Raw genomic sequence first — 18,026 nt, 5'->3', positions numbered from 1 at the left:
TGACACGTCTTATCGCAATGTGAATTTACACTCAAAAATAAGAGAAAACAAACGACGCAACGTTAAAATGTAACACACACAGAAACGAACTATAAGATACTATAATATAACAATGGCCATATTCCTGACTTAGTACAGGACATTTTTTACAGGAAAAAATGGTGGGTTGAACCTGGTTTTGTGGCATGCCAAACCTCCCAAAACTTTTTTATTGTGTTTTGTTCGAAAAACTTGATTTATGTATCTCATAGACATTTTTTATCCTTTTAAACCATGAATGATTTGTAATAAGCAACCGAAAATATTTACACATTTTTTTTGTAGAATTGAATATTAGATTTTCAATAAATATTTTTATTTAGGGCTTGCTTATGACTGGACATCGGAAAACTTGTACTGGACAGATAATACTTACAAATGGATCATGGTGTCTACAGCAAACGGTAAATACCAGAAAGTTATAGTAGATGGATTAACATCACCAATTGGTATTGCAGTACATCCAAATAGAGGGTGAGTGAAATATCTTCAAGGCATAACTGTAGAAAAATAACTCAATTCTTCTTCATATTTGAGAGGACAAAAAGCGACGTAAATGCACTCTGTCTTTTTAGTACTAATTAACATTATTTAGCCTCAACCACCGTCATTATAGGACGATATAGAGGTGTCCTCGTACTCAATTTTGAGATACTAGATTCTCACAGATTTGTAGTTTTTGTGTATTTCCTACAAAAAATGTTAAGCTGAATAATAAGGTAGTAGAATTAGCAAGACTTTGGTGATATTTTGTATGAAGAAATTTGAAATGTTTATTTCTAATATCAAGAAAGGTATCAAAATATTCGAAAAAAAATGGAAAATTTGTAAACAAGACTGTTACAGCCCAAGTACCTCGTCAGAGTTTGTTTAAACACATATTGGATAAAATTTCAAGTGCATCATTTGTTCTGAAATGTTATATATTTTGATGTATCTGTATAACTCCCTTACAACTTTATCCAAATTTAAAAAAGTCTAAAACAAATAATTTACGATGCATGGGCTTTCTTGTGTGCTTTAGTCCAAACGTCATTTAATTAACCATCGAGGTGACCTCCGAAGACTGCCGAGGTCATATGATCCTCCATAAACATTGTTATGAATACTATAAAATAAATAGCGAACCCGTGCAATTGGATCTACCTAGGTATGTTTGATTTCATGTTAAAATCTAATCCCTAATCTTAATCTTCTTTTTGTTTTACCTTTGTCGTCACTTTTTGTGTCGTTGATTCGTTTATGAAATATACAGTTAAACAAATTTCCAATGTGCTGTACTTGTGTACTGTCGTAAATTAATATAGGTGTTCGTTGTTATTGAGTGGTTTACAGTGTGAGATGTATTGTTTTATTATTCATTTTTGTATTTCTCTGTCCTTAGTGTTCTTGCATTTATTTGGAATGTATTCCTGTCACGCAATATTGGCATTTTAGCACTATTTTCAACATTGCCCTATGAGCGGGAGATTTGGCTAGCCATTAAACTGGTTCAACACACCGTTTTTTCTTAAAATGACCAGTACCAAGTCAAGGAATGGTAGTGTTTATCAAAAAGTCCGTTTCTATGTATTTTGTCATTCGTTTTTGTAGAAGTTCAGTGCTTCTATTGTTTTGTTGTTTTCCTCTTATAGTTGATGTATTTCCCTCAGTTTTGGATTGTTACCCACATTTGTTTCAGTTAAATCGAGTTATGACTATTAAACAACGGTATACTACTTCTTTAGTGTTGGTTTATAGGTTAAAATATGTTTTAATCATCGATTTTACCTGTATAAGAATGAGGTTTTGTGGATCGAATCAGTCAATCAAATGGTTTCCAATGTTTCACTTTCAATGTTGACATTCTTTTTCTTTTAATAATCCAGCATATCCAAATCATACGTAACCAACCTCTAGATAAGGGGTAAGTTTGAAGATTGAACGAATACGGATTCAATGAGGTCAAATTAGACGTTTGCAAGTGAATCATTCATCATCCATGTTTCTTTGCCTAATATGACAAAATTAAAACAAACTGGCTTCTAAAAGCAAACTATTATTTCACTGTTTCTCTTTCATAATTGATTGAACAAATACAAAAACCAATATTTTCAGTTTTTATATTTAAAGTTGATTCCCCTATGGGTTGCAGTCACAGTCAAAACGTCCTTCATGAACTTTCTTCGTATAAGTGATGTTCATTAGCCTGAACATTTTAATTCCATAATCCGTTATATCATATCTTTGTTATGAAAAGATAATAGAATGTACTTTTATATTAATCCGTTTGTACGCACAAAATTTATGAAGTTGTTGCCATTTAAAAACCCAGCAATTGACTTAAAAGAACTTGATTAGTTTGTATGTATTAATTTGTAAGTTTCTATTGATCAATTCTTAAAGTCTAGACTAATGTTTTGTTGTTTTACAAAAGGACAATCTAATTGCGTTAAATTGCCTTAAGATCAAATGAAAGCATTTCAGAAGGACTGCATCGGTTCTTGTTTTCTAAATCAATAGCCATCATAGCATACTCATGTAAAAAAAAAATGTGCCTCTCTATAAATATGCGAACTGATTTATATAAGACTCGTGTCTTCTGTTCAGATGAGGATATGTTTCATTTAGGGATTATCTCACTTCTCCAGCCTACAAAAGATGAACTTTCGATTTGGATTTACCAATTACTGCAAACTTAGAATCCAAATTTTATTTTAAAATTGAGGTAATTTTCCTCGGAGTTCAGAATTTTTGTGATTTTACCTTTTAGAGAATCTTTTGGCAAATCTGAATACAAATATATTTGCTGCAACTCATTTAAAGCCTTCTTCTCTAATGAGAAAGGTAACATGCTAGATATACTCACTGGAGGTGTGATGAGATAATAAAAGCTGTTAAGTTTCTCCTTGATAATATCTATGTACATTTCGGTAACAACATTTATCGACAGGTTGTAGGTATTTCTATGAACACTAATTACACCCCTAAATACACACGAAACGTAGATATATATATTATCGAGTCCATGCATCTTTAATTGTTTATTTCGGACTTTTATTTTTTGGATATACGTTTTAGTATATTATAAATCAAATTAATAATACATTGATTAGCATCAAGAAAACATCTATGTAGTATAAAATAATGGGATGAATGACTAGTAATATGTTATACACATCATACAAGAAATCAAATGAATAAAATTATTGTGTATTTCACAATTGTTTTCTCTCTCAATTTTGTCTATTGTTTGTAAACAATGTGCAATATGTTTATAGACCTATGGCGTTACCATAATTAAATTTAATCCGGTTTCTGATAATCTGTTTAGAGTTTCTTCACCTCTTTTTGCCATTTGTTCGTTTTTTTTGAATTCATCAATTCAAAACAAAAGATTTTTGACCACACCAATAAGAGTCCGATCAAACTGTTGTTAAGTAATATATTGTCGTTACTACTTGACGTGTATATCGCATGAAGCTAATTGCATCGTGTTACGAAGCAATAATTACTACTGCTTAACGAATTTATGACAATTATCTCCAGATTTTTTTCCTATGAATAGTAAAACTACACAAGCAGGACAATATAACATATTTGATCCCTCATGCAAAGGAATCTTTTGAAATTGGTTTGTTTGAACTGAATGGGTTAGAGCAATACTATAGCATTTGTGCTGTTTTACATTTTGACGAATGATGAAACGAATATTATATAAATGTACTATGGTAATGTACAGTGATTTATCACGAAGAGTTAAAATCATCATGTTTTAAAGTCATGAAATTAAAATCAATGTTTGGATTGAGAAAGAAAAATGTCATAGTCTTTAAAAAAAACTGAAAGCTAAAATCAAACAGGTATGTATCTAATTATTTCGGTAGTCCCTATATCATAAATTAATGCTTCATACTCTGTCTTTTAACAATCATATGAGGCCTTTTTTCAACCCTGACAGTTCAGTTTCTACAGTTATCAAATTCCTTATAATTCTATAGATCAGTAGATTAAGTAAAAAATTATGAAACATTGCTATTTTGCACAAATATTATAGAAACAAATGTTGATACTGAAATTTGTCCTATAAACTTTTTTATACTTATAACTGTATTATATATTTTTTGTGTATTTCAGGACTTTATATTGGGCTGATCCTGGCAGATCGGTTATCGAATCTTCATACATGAATGGTGATAACAGAACTGTTCTTCCTATTGAAGACATAAGTCATCCAAACCATCTATTTATAGATTTTCGTTTTGATGAGTAAGTCTGTTTTCATAACTTCCATTTTCACGAAATTTGTTTTTTGCTAAAACTCTATTCAACCATATTCGTGTTTAACTAGAAAACAAGATGCCGCTTAATAATTTATTAAACTCCATAGTTTTATTCACCATGTCAATGACGCCCATTCATCATCCAAAGTCAACCATGAAATCTCTGCCATTTCCTAGACAAGTCAGGGACGTAATCATGTCAACGAATTGCCTCTGTCAGCTCCAAGACAAACAATAAAATAGTTCTCCAGAGTTGTCACCCATAAGCTTTTTTATTGCTTGTTGTTTTGAAAATGATAATTTATATACAATGGCCAACAGAATCATCAAGAAAAAAATCAAGTTCCAACGATTCTCTGATTTTCTTAAACTTTGAACTTAGAACGAATTGCAAATCAGCTTTTACGGTGATAATGTTCTAAAATAACTATTTGTATGCATTGTCTGTTGCTATTGGCATCAATGGTCTTTCAGCTGAGAAGGTAGCCTCGAGACATTTAAAGATACATTGAATATGTTTTTGCATGTTGGCTTCAAATCATAAATTTGTACTTTGCCTTTATATTTACACTGTTCATTGTAGGCTATTAAAACTATTATTTCCAACAAAATTATTAGTTATATTCTATTCATTTAGTAGCCCCAAAAGCATTATTTTTCATAAAATCACGAACTAAAGATGTTGATTAAAATAGTTTGTGGTTGTCACAGTTGCCGAGAAGGATGATGCTTAATTGGTCTAGATCAGACAATTTTTCGTACAAAACAAACATAACAAACGAAAAGCATTAAAACTTAACTCCTCTAGCACTAGGATTAAATATTTATCTCATAACAGGATTGTATAAGCAAAATTATGAACTCAGAAGCTGAGATTTATTTTACTTATGTCAAGGAAATTTTGTGTCAAAGCTTCACGATCGAAATTTTTCAAAATTTTAAATTTGTCTCTAAAATGCCCATGAAATATTGATTAACATAGTATCAGGAACAACTTAACAGACAACAAAATATGCCAGGATCTTACACATTGATAGAAAACTGTTGAATAAAAGACCATTTAAAGTGAACATAATAAATATCATAATTAAATAATTTATCTAGGACTCTAACTAGCAACGTACATTTTTGCAACAACAATCCCATACACACAATGAGTTTTTATACAGGTATTTGTCAACTGAGTTGTTCCAATCTTAATTTCAATATTTGTCAGTTTCATTCATCTACGGAAAAAAACTAGATTTATTCTTTGTAACATAAGTTAAAATATTTCTAAACATTTATGTAACTTAAGTTAAAATATTTCTAAACATTTATCTCTACCTGAAAACATACTTAAAAGAGACGCGAAAAATAACTTTTATTTAGCATAAGGAAGGAAATATAGTCAACAATGGCACCAAGTGATACGAATGATACACTGGTTTTATAAGATTCATCAGTTTCTTTGTACACCTGTTGATGCTAGCAGGTTTGTACTTGTAATGTGGTTTAACTTTCATCGATCAACAACTACTTATTGACTTGCCGAGAATGTATACGTAGTAAAAAGTAAAATCACAAAAATACTGAACTCAGAGGAAAATCAATTCGGAAAGTCCATAATCACATGGCAAAATCAAATAACAAAACGCATCAAAAACGAATGGACAAGAACTGTCATATTCCTGACTTGGTACAGGCATTTTCAAATGTAGAAAATGGTGGATTGAACCTGGTTTTATAGCTAGCTAAACCTCTCACTTGTATGACAGTCGCATCAAATTCCATTATATAGTCACCGATGCGTGAACAAAACAAACAGACATAATAGGTAAAAATGTCAAAAAATAGGGGTAAAGCAGTCAACATTGTGTTATCATCTTAATCACTATAAAAACAACAAATGTAACGAAGAAGCACAAAAAGGCATACATCAAATTAACATCCTCATTTTGATTATATTATCATTATTATATTAGTAAACGATACATAAATCGACCGGTGCACGATCTTAAAGTGTACAAGTACGCGAACTTACCATATAAATGTTTTATTCACATTCCTTTGCTATCAACACCAACAAAAAAATCTCGAAATTTTGATCACCGACGTCGTTCAAAACACAAGTGACGTTGCATCTCATGTTTTACCGTGTATGGCATTGTTTACAAAGCAAAATAAGAAAGTCATATTAGAATATAAACAAGAAAATGTAACAAACTTGATAATATTCTGCCTGTAACACTAACAATCTGCTTTAGTTCAAACGTTTTTAAATGAACAAATTTTAAGAATTGACGTTTTCTCTATGTTACAGAGAACGCGGTAGAGTTGATAACAAATAGTAATAAATAACAAAAATACCGCAAAAAACGCAACACGGAAGAAAAGTCTCTAAATAAATGACCAATGGCTAAACCTCTCACTCGTATGGCAATCGCAGAAAATTTTGTAATTACATTGTAATGTTCAAAGAAAGATTTGCATTTTAAACAACGACCTCAATCACTATTATAGGGCCTCGGCGGCTGAATGGTCTAAGTAGTCGACTACTGTACCACAGGCCAATCAACACAGAGGTTATGAGTTCGATCCCGAACGAGGAAAGTGCACTTGACTCCAATTCAATTGACTAGGAATGTTAAGTTTTTTTCTACTGAAGGTCGGTGGTTCTCTCAGGGCGATCCGGCTTCATCCACAAATTAAAACTTACTGCCACAGCATAGCAAAATAGCGTTGAAAGTGGTGTAAAAAGACCAATCAACCAATCAAGCAATCACTACGTCATGTAATTTCTAATATGGATCAGAATTGCATGTAACGTCCTATCGAAATCAGTTTTATATAATATCAAAACCAGTTAGAATTAAAAGATAACTGTATTGTATTTGAATTTGCGGACGTCCATCGGTAGGTTGACTGTGGCAAATTGAGCTTACCTGGTGAAGCGTAGCGGAGAGAAAACAACTATTTGCAATAACAAAATTACCGATGGTCGTCCGCAAAGTTTTAAATACAATACTACAGTTATCTCAATTTTAATGCAAAACAAAAAAAAAAAATTCTATCATTATTTCAGTTTTAAATTTCATGAAAGAAAACTCCGCGAAAAAATTGTTATCTTCTTTGGCCCCTAAACTAGGCGACGCCATATTTATCCGCGGCGACAAACGTAAACAGCTGGTGTTTTATGACTTTTTGGTCGCAGAATTGTATATAATTTGATTAAATTTTTTTTCTAGGTGCAATATGTGAGTTTTCTACGTGTCATTATAGAAATTAAATAAGAAATTAAAATATCGTCTTCCTTAGTTACAGACAGGGAGATAGGGAATTTCACGCTTACTGTCTTCCTATCACAACCATTGATACTAAACAATTACATAATAATGATTATTTTCCTTAGGTATACTTCTTTACCTGAGACATAGGTTTTTTTTTTTTCTAAGAGTGTTTCTAGGATTGACCTCTAGTAACCTCGATATCAAAAAATTTCAAATCACGTTTTATTAAATGTCAGCCCTGTCTGCTACAAAAGTTATATTGTAACTAATAGATCCGATTTCTATAGTCAAGTACTGAACTATCTATGTGTAATGAATTTTTTGATTTAATAATATGCCACAAAGTCAATGTTGTCTTCTTAAGCTAGGCAGGTGTGCTATGTAAGACATAATGAATGTCTTGATTTAATAATATGCAACAAAGTAAATGTTGTATTCTTAAGCTTGGCAGGTGTGCTATGTAAGACATATAAAAGCCCATTGTACACAACAAAGTTCATTCATTTTATTTATTGAGCAGCATGTAAACCCACTCATATTATCTAGATTGTAAAATACAGTCGCGTTGTCTCACAATACGGTTTAAGTTAATTACGTCTTATTGTTCCCTGTGTTTCCGTACATTCATCGTCAAGGAAGTCAGGGGGCTGGTTTTTCTACAATCCATTCATCGAAATTATATAAACATCATTTAAGTACAACTTCACTGAAACAAGATAAAGACAATATGACTGACATGAATTCTTGCATCGCAAATGTTTTGAAGGGATTCGTTGAACTATCTTTTCATATTATGCTTGACAAACATATAACTTTAAAATAAAGTGCTTTGCCCACAGTAGTCTAGATACAATTGTGATATTGCGTCGAATATAAAATGGTTAACCTACTATTTACTTGAGAGTTCATAATGACATAGCGATAAATTTAAATTTGCAGGCTGTTCTGGGCTGATTCCGGGCTAAATCAAGTATCTAGTTATAACTTGAAAACTGGGGAAATCGGTGTTCGATTTAGACAGCAGTCGTCAACATTTTTTGGTCTTAGCATTTATCAGGTAAACAACGTTAGTGCACATTGAACAAGAATGCAATGTTCATAAATCACAGCATAAAAAACTAAATCAAGAATGCAAGCATAGAATAATATAAAAGTAACTGAAGACACACAAAATGTAGGGCATGTGCTTTTTATAATGTTAACTGTCGTTAGGTAATGATTCCTTAGTGCTTTTCTTTTGGATTTGTTTATCTTGAATCAGATTTGGTTCATTACATAGAACCTAAATACAAATAAGAAATAAAATACATGGCTTTGTAGCCTTTCTTGTTGGACTTTAGTGTTTCTGTTCTTTCGTTTTTTTCCTTTGGTGTTTCCCTCCGTTTTAGTTTGTAACCTGATTTTGTTTCTCTCAATCGATTTATGACTTTCGGACAGCGGTATACTAATATTGCCTTTATTTGCTACACATTAAATGAGATTTTTAAAAACATTTCAACCTCATCATATTACTCTTGAAATCACCTTGTCTGTCTGTCCGACCGACCCTCTGTCTGCCTATCCATTCAGCTTCGTTTCCAGGCATAGCTGTTCTACTCTATAGTAAAGGTTGACCAGAATTAGGATGTAGATGTTTCATGACAAGCGTTGCATTACAGTATCCAGACTTTGGTTTGTGACACAGATTACTCAGTCTTGACTTTGAACTTAGTTTGGTTTGTGTCTTGGGCTAAATTGTTTTTCACTCTGATCTTGACTTTGACCTTTGTCTGGTTTGTGTCTTGGGCAAAACTGTTTGTACTATATAATCAAGTTTGATAAGTTAACGTCAACAGAAGGCATCAGCAAACTGTACCTTATCAAATGACAAAATCAAAAGCTCAGACACATCAAACGAATGAAAACCAATTGCCATATTTCTGACTTGGTACAGACAACATACATTTATAGCTAGTAAAACCTCTCATTTGTATAACAATCGAATAAAATTCCGTAATATTAACAATAATGCGTGAAAAAAATAAACATACATTTTTCCGTCTGATTGATTTACCGGTAGCCACATGTTAACTTCCAATATATAAAATGACAATGCAAAAAACCTAAATTCCCAAACTGACATTGTGTTGGTAATGAAACACGAAAATGAGAACACAAAATTTTCAACGCAACACACGACTCTACACGAAAAGTTTCAAATCTCGCTTAATCATTTAAAATTGGATATGAAGTTAGCAGAATTTAACAATGAAGGAATGCTTTAAATAAAGGCAACATCAGTATACCGCTGTTCGAAAGTCATAAATCAATTGAGAGAAACGAATCCGGATTACAAACTTAAAATTGGGAAAACAATGAAGCAGAAACACTGAAGTGCAACACAAATCCAAACGACAATGCAACACACACAGAAACGAACTATACGATAACAATTGCCATTTTTCTGACTTGGTACAAGACATTTTAAGAAAAAATGGTGGGTTAAACCTGGTTTTGAGGCTAGCCAAATCTCCTGCTTTTAAACTTTATACATATCGATAAAAACAACTTGCAAGGTTCATTACTCTTGACAAGGGCGATAATTATTTGCAGGATTCAAACCTTTTATTTGACTTACAAATTATTTTTATTTTAAAATGTTTCATTTCTTTCTCAAATTTTTTAGGATTATCTTATATGGACTGATCAAGACAAGAATAACGGTATTCATGTAGCAGATATATCGACTGGAAAGAAAATGAGAGGCATTCTACATCCTCCATTTGGTCAAGCAAATGACGTAATATCTTATGATAAGGCTAATCAACCTCAATTCAATGGTTAGTATACATCTTCATAACTGGTTTATTGTTCATAACGTAACAACTGCTAGTATACTAAGTAAATGATCGCTACAGTGTTTACACTAACTGTTTCATTCAATAATGGGTTATAATAAACTTTCTGGGGGGAAAGAAGAATTTATATGGAATTTCATCTGGCAATGTTCACCCTAGTGAGAGAGCCGACTGCGCGATGGCTGTATGACCATATAATGAATCTGTTTTACTGCGAACCCGTTAGGTTTTTATCATTTAAAAAAAAAGCCATAGTTATATCGATTATTCATTTTTATCGGGAGAAGTATAGTTTCAGAATTTTGTAATACTCCTCATTACATGCCGGGAAATGTGTAAACCATGGTAAACGACAAAATGTACATTGATTTAATTATTGAGATAGGTTTTATAATTTGCATGCGTTTTTCATCATTCGACAATAATAAGTAAACATTTTGACCATTATTAAACAACAAATATTGGTAAATCTATAAAAGAGGGGCGAAAGATACCAGATGGACATTCAAACTCACAGATCGAAAATGAACTGACAATGCCAAAACAGAAAAAGATAAACAGACAACTAATTGTACACAAGACACAACATAGAAAACTAAAGACTAAGCAACACGAACCCGAACCCGATCTAAAACTGGAGATTATCTCATTATAAATTAGAATGGATATGTATGTTAAATAAACCTTTTGATTACTTTAATATTAAAATAAGGAATTGTGGTTTGATTGCGTATTAAACAACTACCAAACAGAGTATAAATGCAGTGGATATAAGCACTAGCAGTTCATTGTAAGTCCAGCAAAAATATTCAAAATCAAACTGTATAGTCACCAATAGGACCCGAAATGCCAAAAATGCGAATTAATTAAAAAAAGAAAAAAGTAAAATCACAAAAATACTGAACTTAGAGAAAAATCAATTCGGAAAGTCCATAATCACATGGCAAAATCAAATAACAAAACGCATCAAAAACGAATGGACAAGAATTGTCTTATTCCTGACTTGGTACAGGCATTTTCAAATGTAGAAAATGGTGGATTAAACCTTGTTTTTATAGCGCTGACCCTCTCATCAAATTCCGTTATATTTACATTGATGCGTTAACTAAACAGACACAATAAATAAAATAGTCAAAATATGGGTACTTCAGTCATCATCGTATAACAATTTTAAAAGGAAAAATTTAACAGAACACAAATCATCTATCTACAAACACATTCATTGATTTGTGTGTCTGACGCCAGAAATTTTATACGTCACATAAATTTGTCGTTCAATGTGCATACAAACACTTTTAATTTATTTTTATATAGGCAATGTTAGCATATAGGGTTAAGAAATCAAAAGTATGTAAGAATAAATTTCAGAAACAGACCGAGATTGAAAATAGTCCAAAAGCTATACTATATAGAATTTATAAGAATCCACAAATAGTTAATTCCGCTACGCGATTGAATGATTTTGACGTTCATGGTTCAACGTATTTTGTAATTGATAATAGAAATATAAAATAATGACATAAATAAAGGCAACAGTAGTATACCGCTGTTCAAACTCATAAATCCATGGACAAAAAACAAAATCGGGGTAACAAACTAAATCTGACGGAAACCTAGAACAATATCATACTGACGGGATCTTTTAAAGTACAAAGTCACGTTATGAGAACCAAAGAAATACAAAAAGTCGCATATACAATGCACGCCACCTAAAAGTGAAAGACAATACAAACACATTGACAAGATGTATAAGTACCGAGCCACGTCAAAACCATAAACCTGATTGGTTATACATGTTTGTGAGGACTGAACCCAGCCATGACCTAGGACAGTTGTGTAACAGCACAACATACGAACAAACTTGAGAAGAAAAAAAATGTGGAAAACTTGTTGATTTGCATTTGCCGAAAGCTAATTTCTTATGCAATAACAAGTTATAATAAATCATACTTCCATAAGTGTTAAGCAATACATATCAATGCGAGTACCAAATCAAAAACTTTATTCAAAAATCTTACTACACTGTCAAATTGATAACATCCAATAATGAGTTTATTCAAAGGATCAATGACTTAACATGATTCTTCTTTAAATTTACGGGCTTTATCAACAGTAAGTTTAAATCAAACCTCCAAACGAAATCTTTGTATCTATGAAAAGGTAGTTTGAGGAAATTGAACAAAAACAGATATATTTATTTCAATATTATTTAACAACCAAAACCATGAAACATAGACTTTCCAAGGTTAAGTAGTAGTGAAAGAAGAAAAAAATAGTTATAACTCGAGCTGCAAAAGATGTTATTCATCACGACAATGTCCTCTTAAGTTATAACTATAATGTTGAAAAAGTGCTTGTTCTCAAAATCAAGAAACCCTCACGATATTAATTTTGAATCCTTCGCTGTCTATTCTAAAGCCAAACATTATCAATGCAAACACGCAAACGCCGTTCTGAATATTCATTCAAATTGTTGCTGGAAGTTAAACAGACATCCATCATCATCAAACACGCGAATATGCTGACATGAACAGCTGCTATGTTTTTCATAAGGATATAGCTAGAAGCTATTCGTCGAAGGCAAAATTGTTCAACAATAAAGGATTATATAGGCAGTTTTTAACCTTGATTTATTTACTAATTTCGAATTGTATGCTATTTTGAAATATATTGCAAATAAACAGAAACAGTAATTGGTAATATTGACAGACAATACAATATTTAAAAATAATATTCAATAAACCCTCTATTGGAGCCATTGCTATTTTTGTGTTTCGACTATGATTGATATAGTTATAATAGATTGAGAGAAACAACACTTTTTTTTAATTTTATGCGTTGGAAGCGCGTATATAGATTTACATCCATCAAAAACATGCACTTAAAAAAACGTTTAAATCCGATGTTGTCAGCAGGTTACTTAATTAAATGATTACCTATTGTAAGATGTGGTGTTTCCTCGTGTGTCTCATTCGATATCAATACGTGCACTTTATGTATGCATGTTAACTTTGTTACTTAGTATTTAGGGATTTGGTGAGCGCAATTATCGTTAAACCTTTTTTTCATTCTTAAATGATTCAAATATTTGGTTTTGATGTGTGGATGCAAACGGAATATTACAGCCTCTTTTAAAATTGATTTGTTTAAAGCGTTCGAAATTTAAGATGCGATCCATTAACATTGGGTTACTCATCTTTAATATTGTGAATTTAACATTGAAGTAAAAATTTTGATATTGTCTTTTTTGATACTTATATTGATTTCATTTTCAATACTTCAATACAAACTAAACAAGTATTACTATTCAATTATCAACACTTCTAGTTTCTAGCCTGTCAATACATATGTTTTGGAATTACATAATGCCAGCTTAGCAGATTGCTTTCCAAAATTCTATCAATCGTTGTGATCTTTTATTAGTCGTTAAACATTGAGTTTTTGATTTTTTAATGAAACTGCAGTGTCTTGTGGAAATAACAACGGAAACTGTGAACAGATCTGCCTACAAAAGAAGACAAATGTCCATTATTGTGAGTGTGGTCTTGGCTATACGTTATCAGATGACGGGAGATCGTGCAATTCAGGTATTGTTATTCTGTCAATATATTGCACACATAGCCAGTGCGAATGAAACAATTCGAAAAAAAAGACCACACAAAAACAATTAAAAACAAAGAAAAATGGCGAATAAACAAACAACAGTGTACCAATGATTATTTTGACGCTAAAAAAATGCTCTTATCTGGCACTTGTTTGTTAGTACTAAAGCACTTACTTAAAGGGAATAGAACTATTTTTACACTGTTTTTTCTTAACCAACTGTAATAATTGAACACATGAAAATATTAAACTTGTATATAAAAGAAGAAATGTTTGTCTTTTTTATCTTAAGATGGGATGTTTTTTTCTGATTTTGTCCTTATTCATTATGGATATAACATTCAAAGTTTCTTCAACTATTTATAACCTTGTTATACGAAGGCCATTATTGTCTCTTCATTGATGCTTGAGGCCAATACGTTAGTAAAAATCCAAATCGTTAACAATTATATCGATTTTTAATAATGTCTAAATACCTTGTCTAATGTGGTAAAAAGGGTTTGATTAGATCTTAATTCGATTACAACTAAATGATTATCTTACGCCGACATTTTGAAGCCTATTATTTCAGAAATTCAAAGAGATGACTTTCTTGTGGTGGCAGATTCTTATCAACAACATTTGTATCAAATCGGAATGAAAACGGGGAAAGTCAATCCGATAGTGACATCAGAATTATATCGACCAATAGCAGTTGGTTACGATCCTGTCACTCAGAAAGTTCATTGGACAGATAATGAGGCAAAAGTGGTTAAGTCTGCATCTATTTATGGAACATCAGAAATAGTTTTACAAGCTAACCCGGAAGGTACAAAATTGTATAGTTATTATTCAATTTGTTTTAGTCTCATAAACACTAAATTACCAGATACATTTAAGCCAATTTCTGTAGAATGTTTTTTTTTTCAATAAATTAATCGACAGTACTAAAACTGAAAAGCATTCACGTATTACGTAACACTATTTACAACTATCCTTTGGCAAAGATGTACCAGATGTAACTGCGTGTATATATTTATTTTGAAAGTAAGTTCGGTAGCACTATAAGGTTACTATAGATTGTACTTTGCTTTGATTTATATGTTCTTATGGATGTTTGAGATTTTTACGCTGGTAAAATTGTGTCTGGTTTTTAAGCCTAAAGAGTACAGTTATCAAACGATAACACTGATTTATAATACAACGAAATGGGCAGATTAATTATATATTTTGTTTAAGGTGCTATTGAAATAATGCGTGTAAAAGAATACCAAATGGAAAACACAAGTTTTTGTACTAAAGCCCTATAATTTCGCGTGAATAAACGTGCGCAAAATGTACTAGTATGCTTCTCTTGAAACAGTTACCTTGGTGATTGAAAATTACAAAATGCAGACTTAAGTTTTGTTTACCCTTATTTTAATTGTAAACTAAGATAGAACATTAATCGTTTAACATGGCAATAATTTAAATGTAATTTTAACAAATAACACATTGAAAGAGCAATACGAATTAAAGGAGATGTGGCGTATACATAATTGATACGACAACTCAAAAATAATATATCATATATTTTCGTGTCGTTTTTAAACTATAGGAACTCCTTTATTCAGTTCAAACCTTGAAAATATTACACTTTCATTTACTCTTTAATATGATAAAATGGGAATTTGATTTCAAACTCACAAAACACAGCATGACTTTCGTTTCTATTGTCATGTACGGATTACAATTGTTTATATTTTCTATTTACGTAGTTTCTACATTGGATGGACTGGCAGTCGACTATATAAATAGATTACTTTTTATAACTGACACTGGATTAAACCAAATCTCAGTTCTAAGTCTATCCCAGAGCAAATACAACAAGGTTATAATCTCAGAGAAATTAGACCAACCAAGAGCAATTGTAGTACATCCAATGAAAGGGTATGCACTATGACAAAATACATGAAAATTAAAGAGACTACTTTATCCCTCTTTATATTAGTTAATTTTTTGCTTCAGATTAGTTTAAAACTAACGATTCAATATGAAATTTTATGAGCTTTCAACAGTATTTTTGTTTTGTTGGAAAAGATCATACAGGATAACTTAGTAATAAAATTTCATTTTAAATTATGTAAAAGTTAATACATTTCTGCGTTGCGTTATTAGTTAAATAAAATAAGCAAAACTTTCAAGTTATTGGGTTTTTTAAATCGTGTATCACTTTTTTGCATTTAAAATATCAAAATAGTTTTGCAGTATGTACTTTCTACGTAATAAAGAGCTTCGCAGATGTAGAAAATTATATTGCTATCTCAGTTTGAGCATGGGGTTTTGATTTATATCACATATAGACCCATAAAAAGTGCTAGACTTGTTATATGTTAAAATTATGTTTTTGACGAATACGCCTAACCTAACAGTTGACGTCATTTTGTTTTGAAATGGCGTGATAAAAATGTACTAACCTTTCTAGTATTATGTAGACGTCTTTATTGGTCGGACTGGGGAGATGATGCTAGAATTGAGACAGCAGCAATGGACGGTTCAGACAGATATGTTCTAGTGAATTTTACTACAAAAAGTTGGCCAAATGGAATAACTATTGATGTGCTAGGTATTATAATGATTGTCAGTTATTAAAACCTTTTCACGAACGTAGTTATTAATATAAAAATAAGAAGAGTAGGCAGCAGTAGTATACCGTTGTTCAAAGTCACCAATAGTTTAAACGAAAACAAATACGGTTGCAAACTTAAACTAAGGGAAACACACAACTAGAAGGGGATAATAACAACAGAAAAGAAACACTGAACTGCAACAAAAACAACCGCCAACATACATAGAAACAGACTATTTGATAACAAAATCTGATAAATGAATATCTTACATGTGTAGATTATCAAATTAATATGAAAAACCTACTTGTAGTTATAATTGTAAAATAAACCAACACATTTTCCGTATTTTTTCATCACAATTGCTTTCTCTGCAATGAAATTTCACAATACAATACAATATGCTTTATTTTAGAAACACTCAGTCACATTGACATGTGAAACAAGAGGTAAATTACACAATACAATCACATACAATTAAAGAAATAAATGAAACAACTTAGAAATGAAATACATGTATATAGAAAATTACTTTACCTTATATTATAATATTTTAATATCATAATATTTTAGTTAACTTTGAAATGAATAAAGATACGTTTTTAAGTACGTTAATATTAGTCAATGAAAGTAGTCCTTTCATTTTTGCTTCACTCGGATATTTCACATAGTACTCTGGAATATGCTGATTTCTGATATTTTTTACTAATAAAGAATTACATTCAAATAAATAATGGTATTCATTGCCAATTGCAGTTAAACACAAATTACATGTCCTCTCTTCTTTTGGAATGTTATACCATCTTCCCAACTCTACTGGAATTTTTAAATTGCAGCATCTTAATTTTGAAATATATTTACGTTCGAATGGTGTTAATTTTAAAAGATAGTTTTCTAGTCCAAGGATTGTTTTAAAAAGTCCATAAAATTCTCCTCTGGATGAGTTGTCAATTTGACTATGCCACTGTTGAATGAATGAATCTTTTAGTTTTTCTTTCAGTACGATTTTTAGTTGATTTATATCTAATGGTGATTGCTGAGTCCAAACATAGCTTAGTCCGGCATTGTCTAGGATCGATTTAATATAATCCATCCATTTGAAAGTGTGATCATCTTTTAATTTGAACATAATTTGATAAAGTATACTGCTCAGTTTATTTTCATTTGTGAGAAGTTTGTTCCAAAAACACACCATTCTACATTTTATTACGGTATCTATTGGTGTACGACCAAGTTCTCCATATGTCATAAAATTTGGTGTCGACGATCTAATTTTCAACACATTCCGGCAAAACTGCAAATGGACTTTTTCCAACATGTAATTATTTCCAAATCCCCATATCTCACATCCATATGTCAGTATTGGAAGTACAAGTGCATCAAACAGTTGTAATTGTAAGTCGACAGGTATTGAGAGATTACGTATCTTTG

General features: G+C 31.3%; 1 protein-coding gene across 2 annotated transcripts in view; it reads left to right on the top strand.

Moving 5' to 3' along the window:
- LOC143067725 (low-density lipoprotein receptor-related protein 5-like) overlaps nt 1–18,026 on the top strand; it is an 81,589-nt gene that overhangs the window by 40,318 nt on the left and 23,245 nt on the right. For both annotated transcript variants that reach the window (XM_076241201.1, XM_076241202.1), the window contains 8 exons: nt 363–513; nt 4,156–4,287; nt 8,510–8,627; nt 10,236–10,389; nt 13,872–13,994; nt 14,582–14,818; nt 15,747–15,918; nt 16,464–16,594. In XM_076241201.1, coding sequence (XP_076097316.1) covers nt 363–513; nt 4,156–4,287; nt 8,510–8,627; nt 10,236–10,389; nt 13,872–13,994; nt 14,582–14,818; nt 15,747–15,918; nt 16,464–16,594 — 1,218 coding nt within the window. The remainder of the gene's footprint in view (nt 1–362; nt 514–4,155; nt 4,288–8,509; nt 8,628–10,235; nt 10,390–13,871; nt 13,995–14,581; nt 14,819–15,746; nt 15,919–16,463; nt 16,595–18,026) is intronic.

The sequence above is a fragment of the Mytilus galloprovincialis genome, chromosome 3 (genome assembly GCF_965363235.1).
Source record: "Mytilus galloprovincialis chromosome 3, xbMytGall1.hap1.1, whole genome shotgun sequence".
Lineage (NCBI taxonomy): Eukaryota > Metazoa > Mollusca > Bivalvia > Mytilida > Mytilidae > Mytilus > Mytilus galloprovincialis.
The sequence above is the reverse complement of the archived record's forward strand: the minus strand, read 5'-3'. Positions and strand labels throughout refer to the sequence as shown.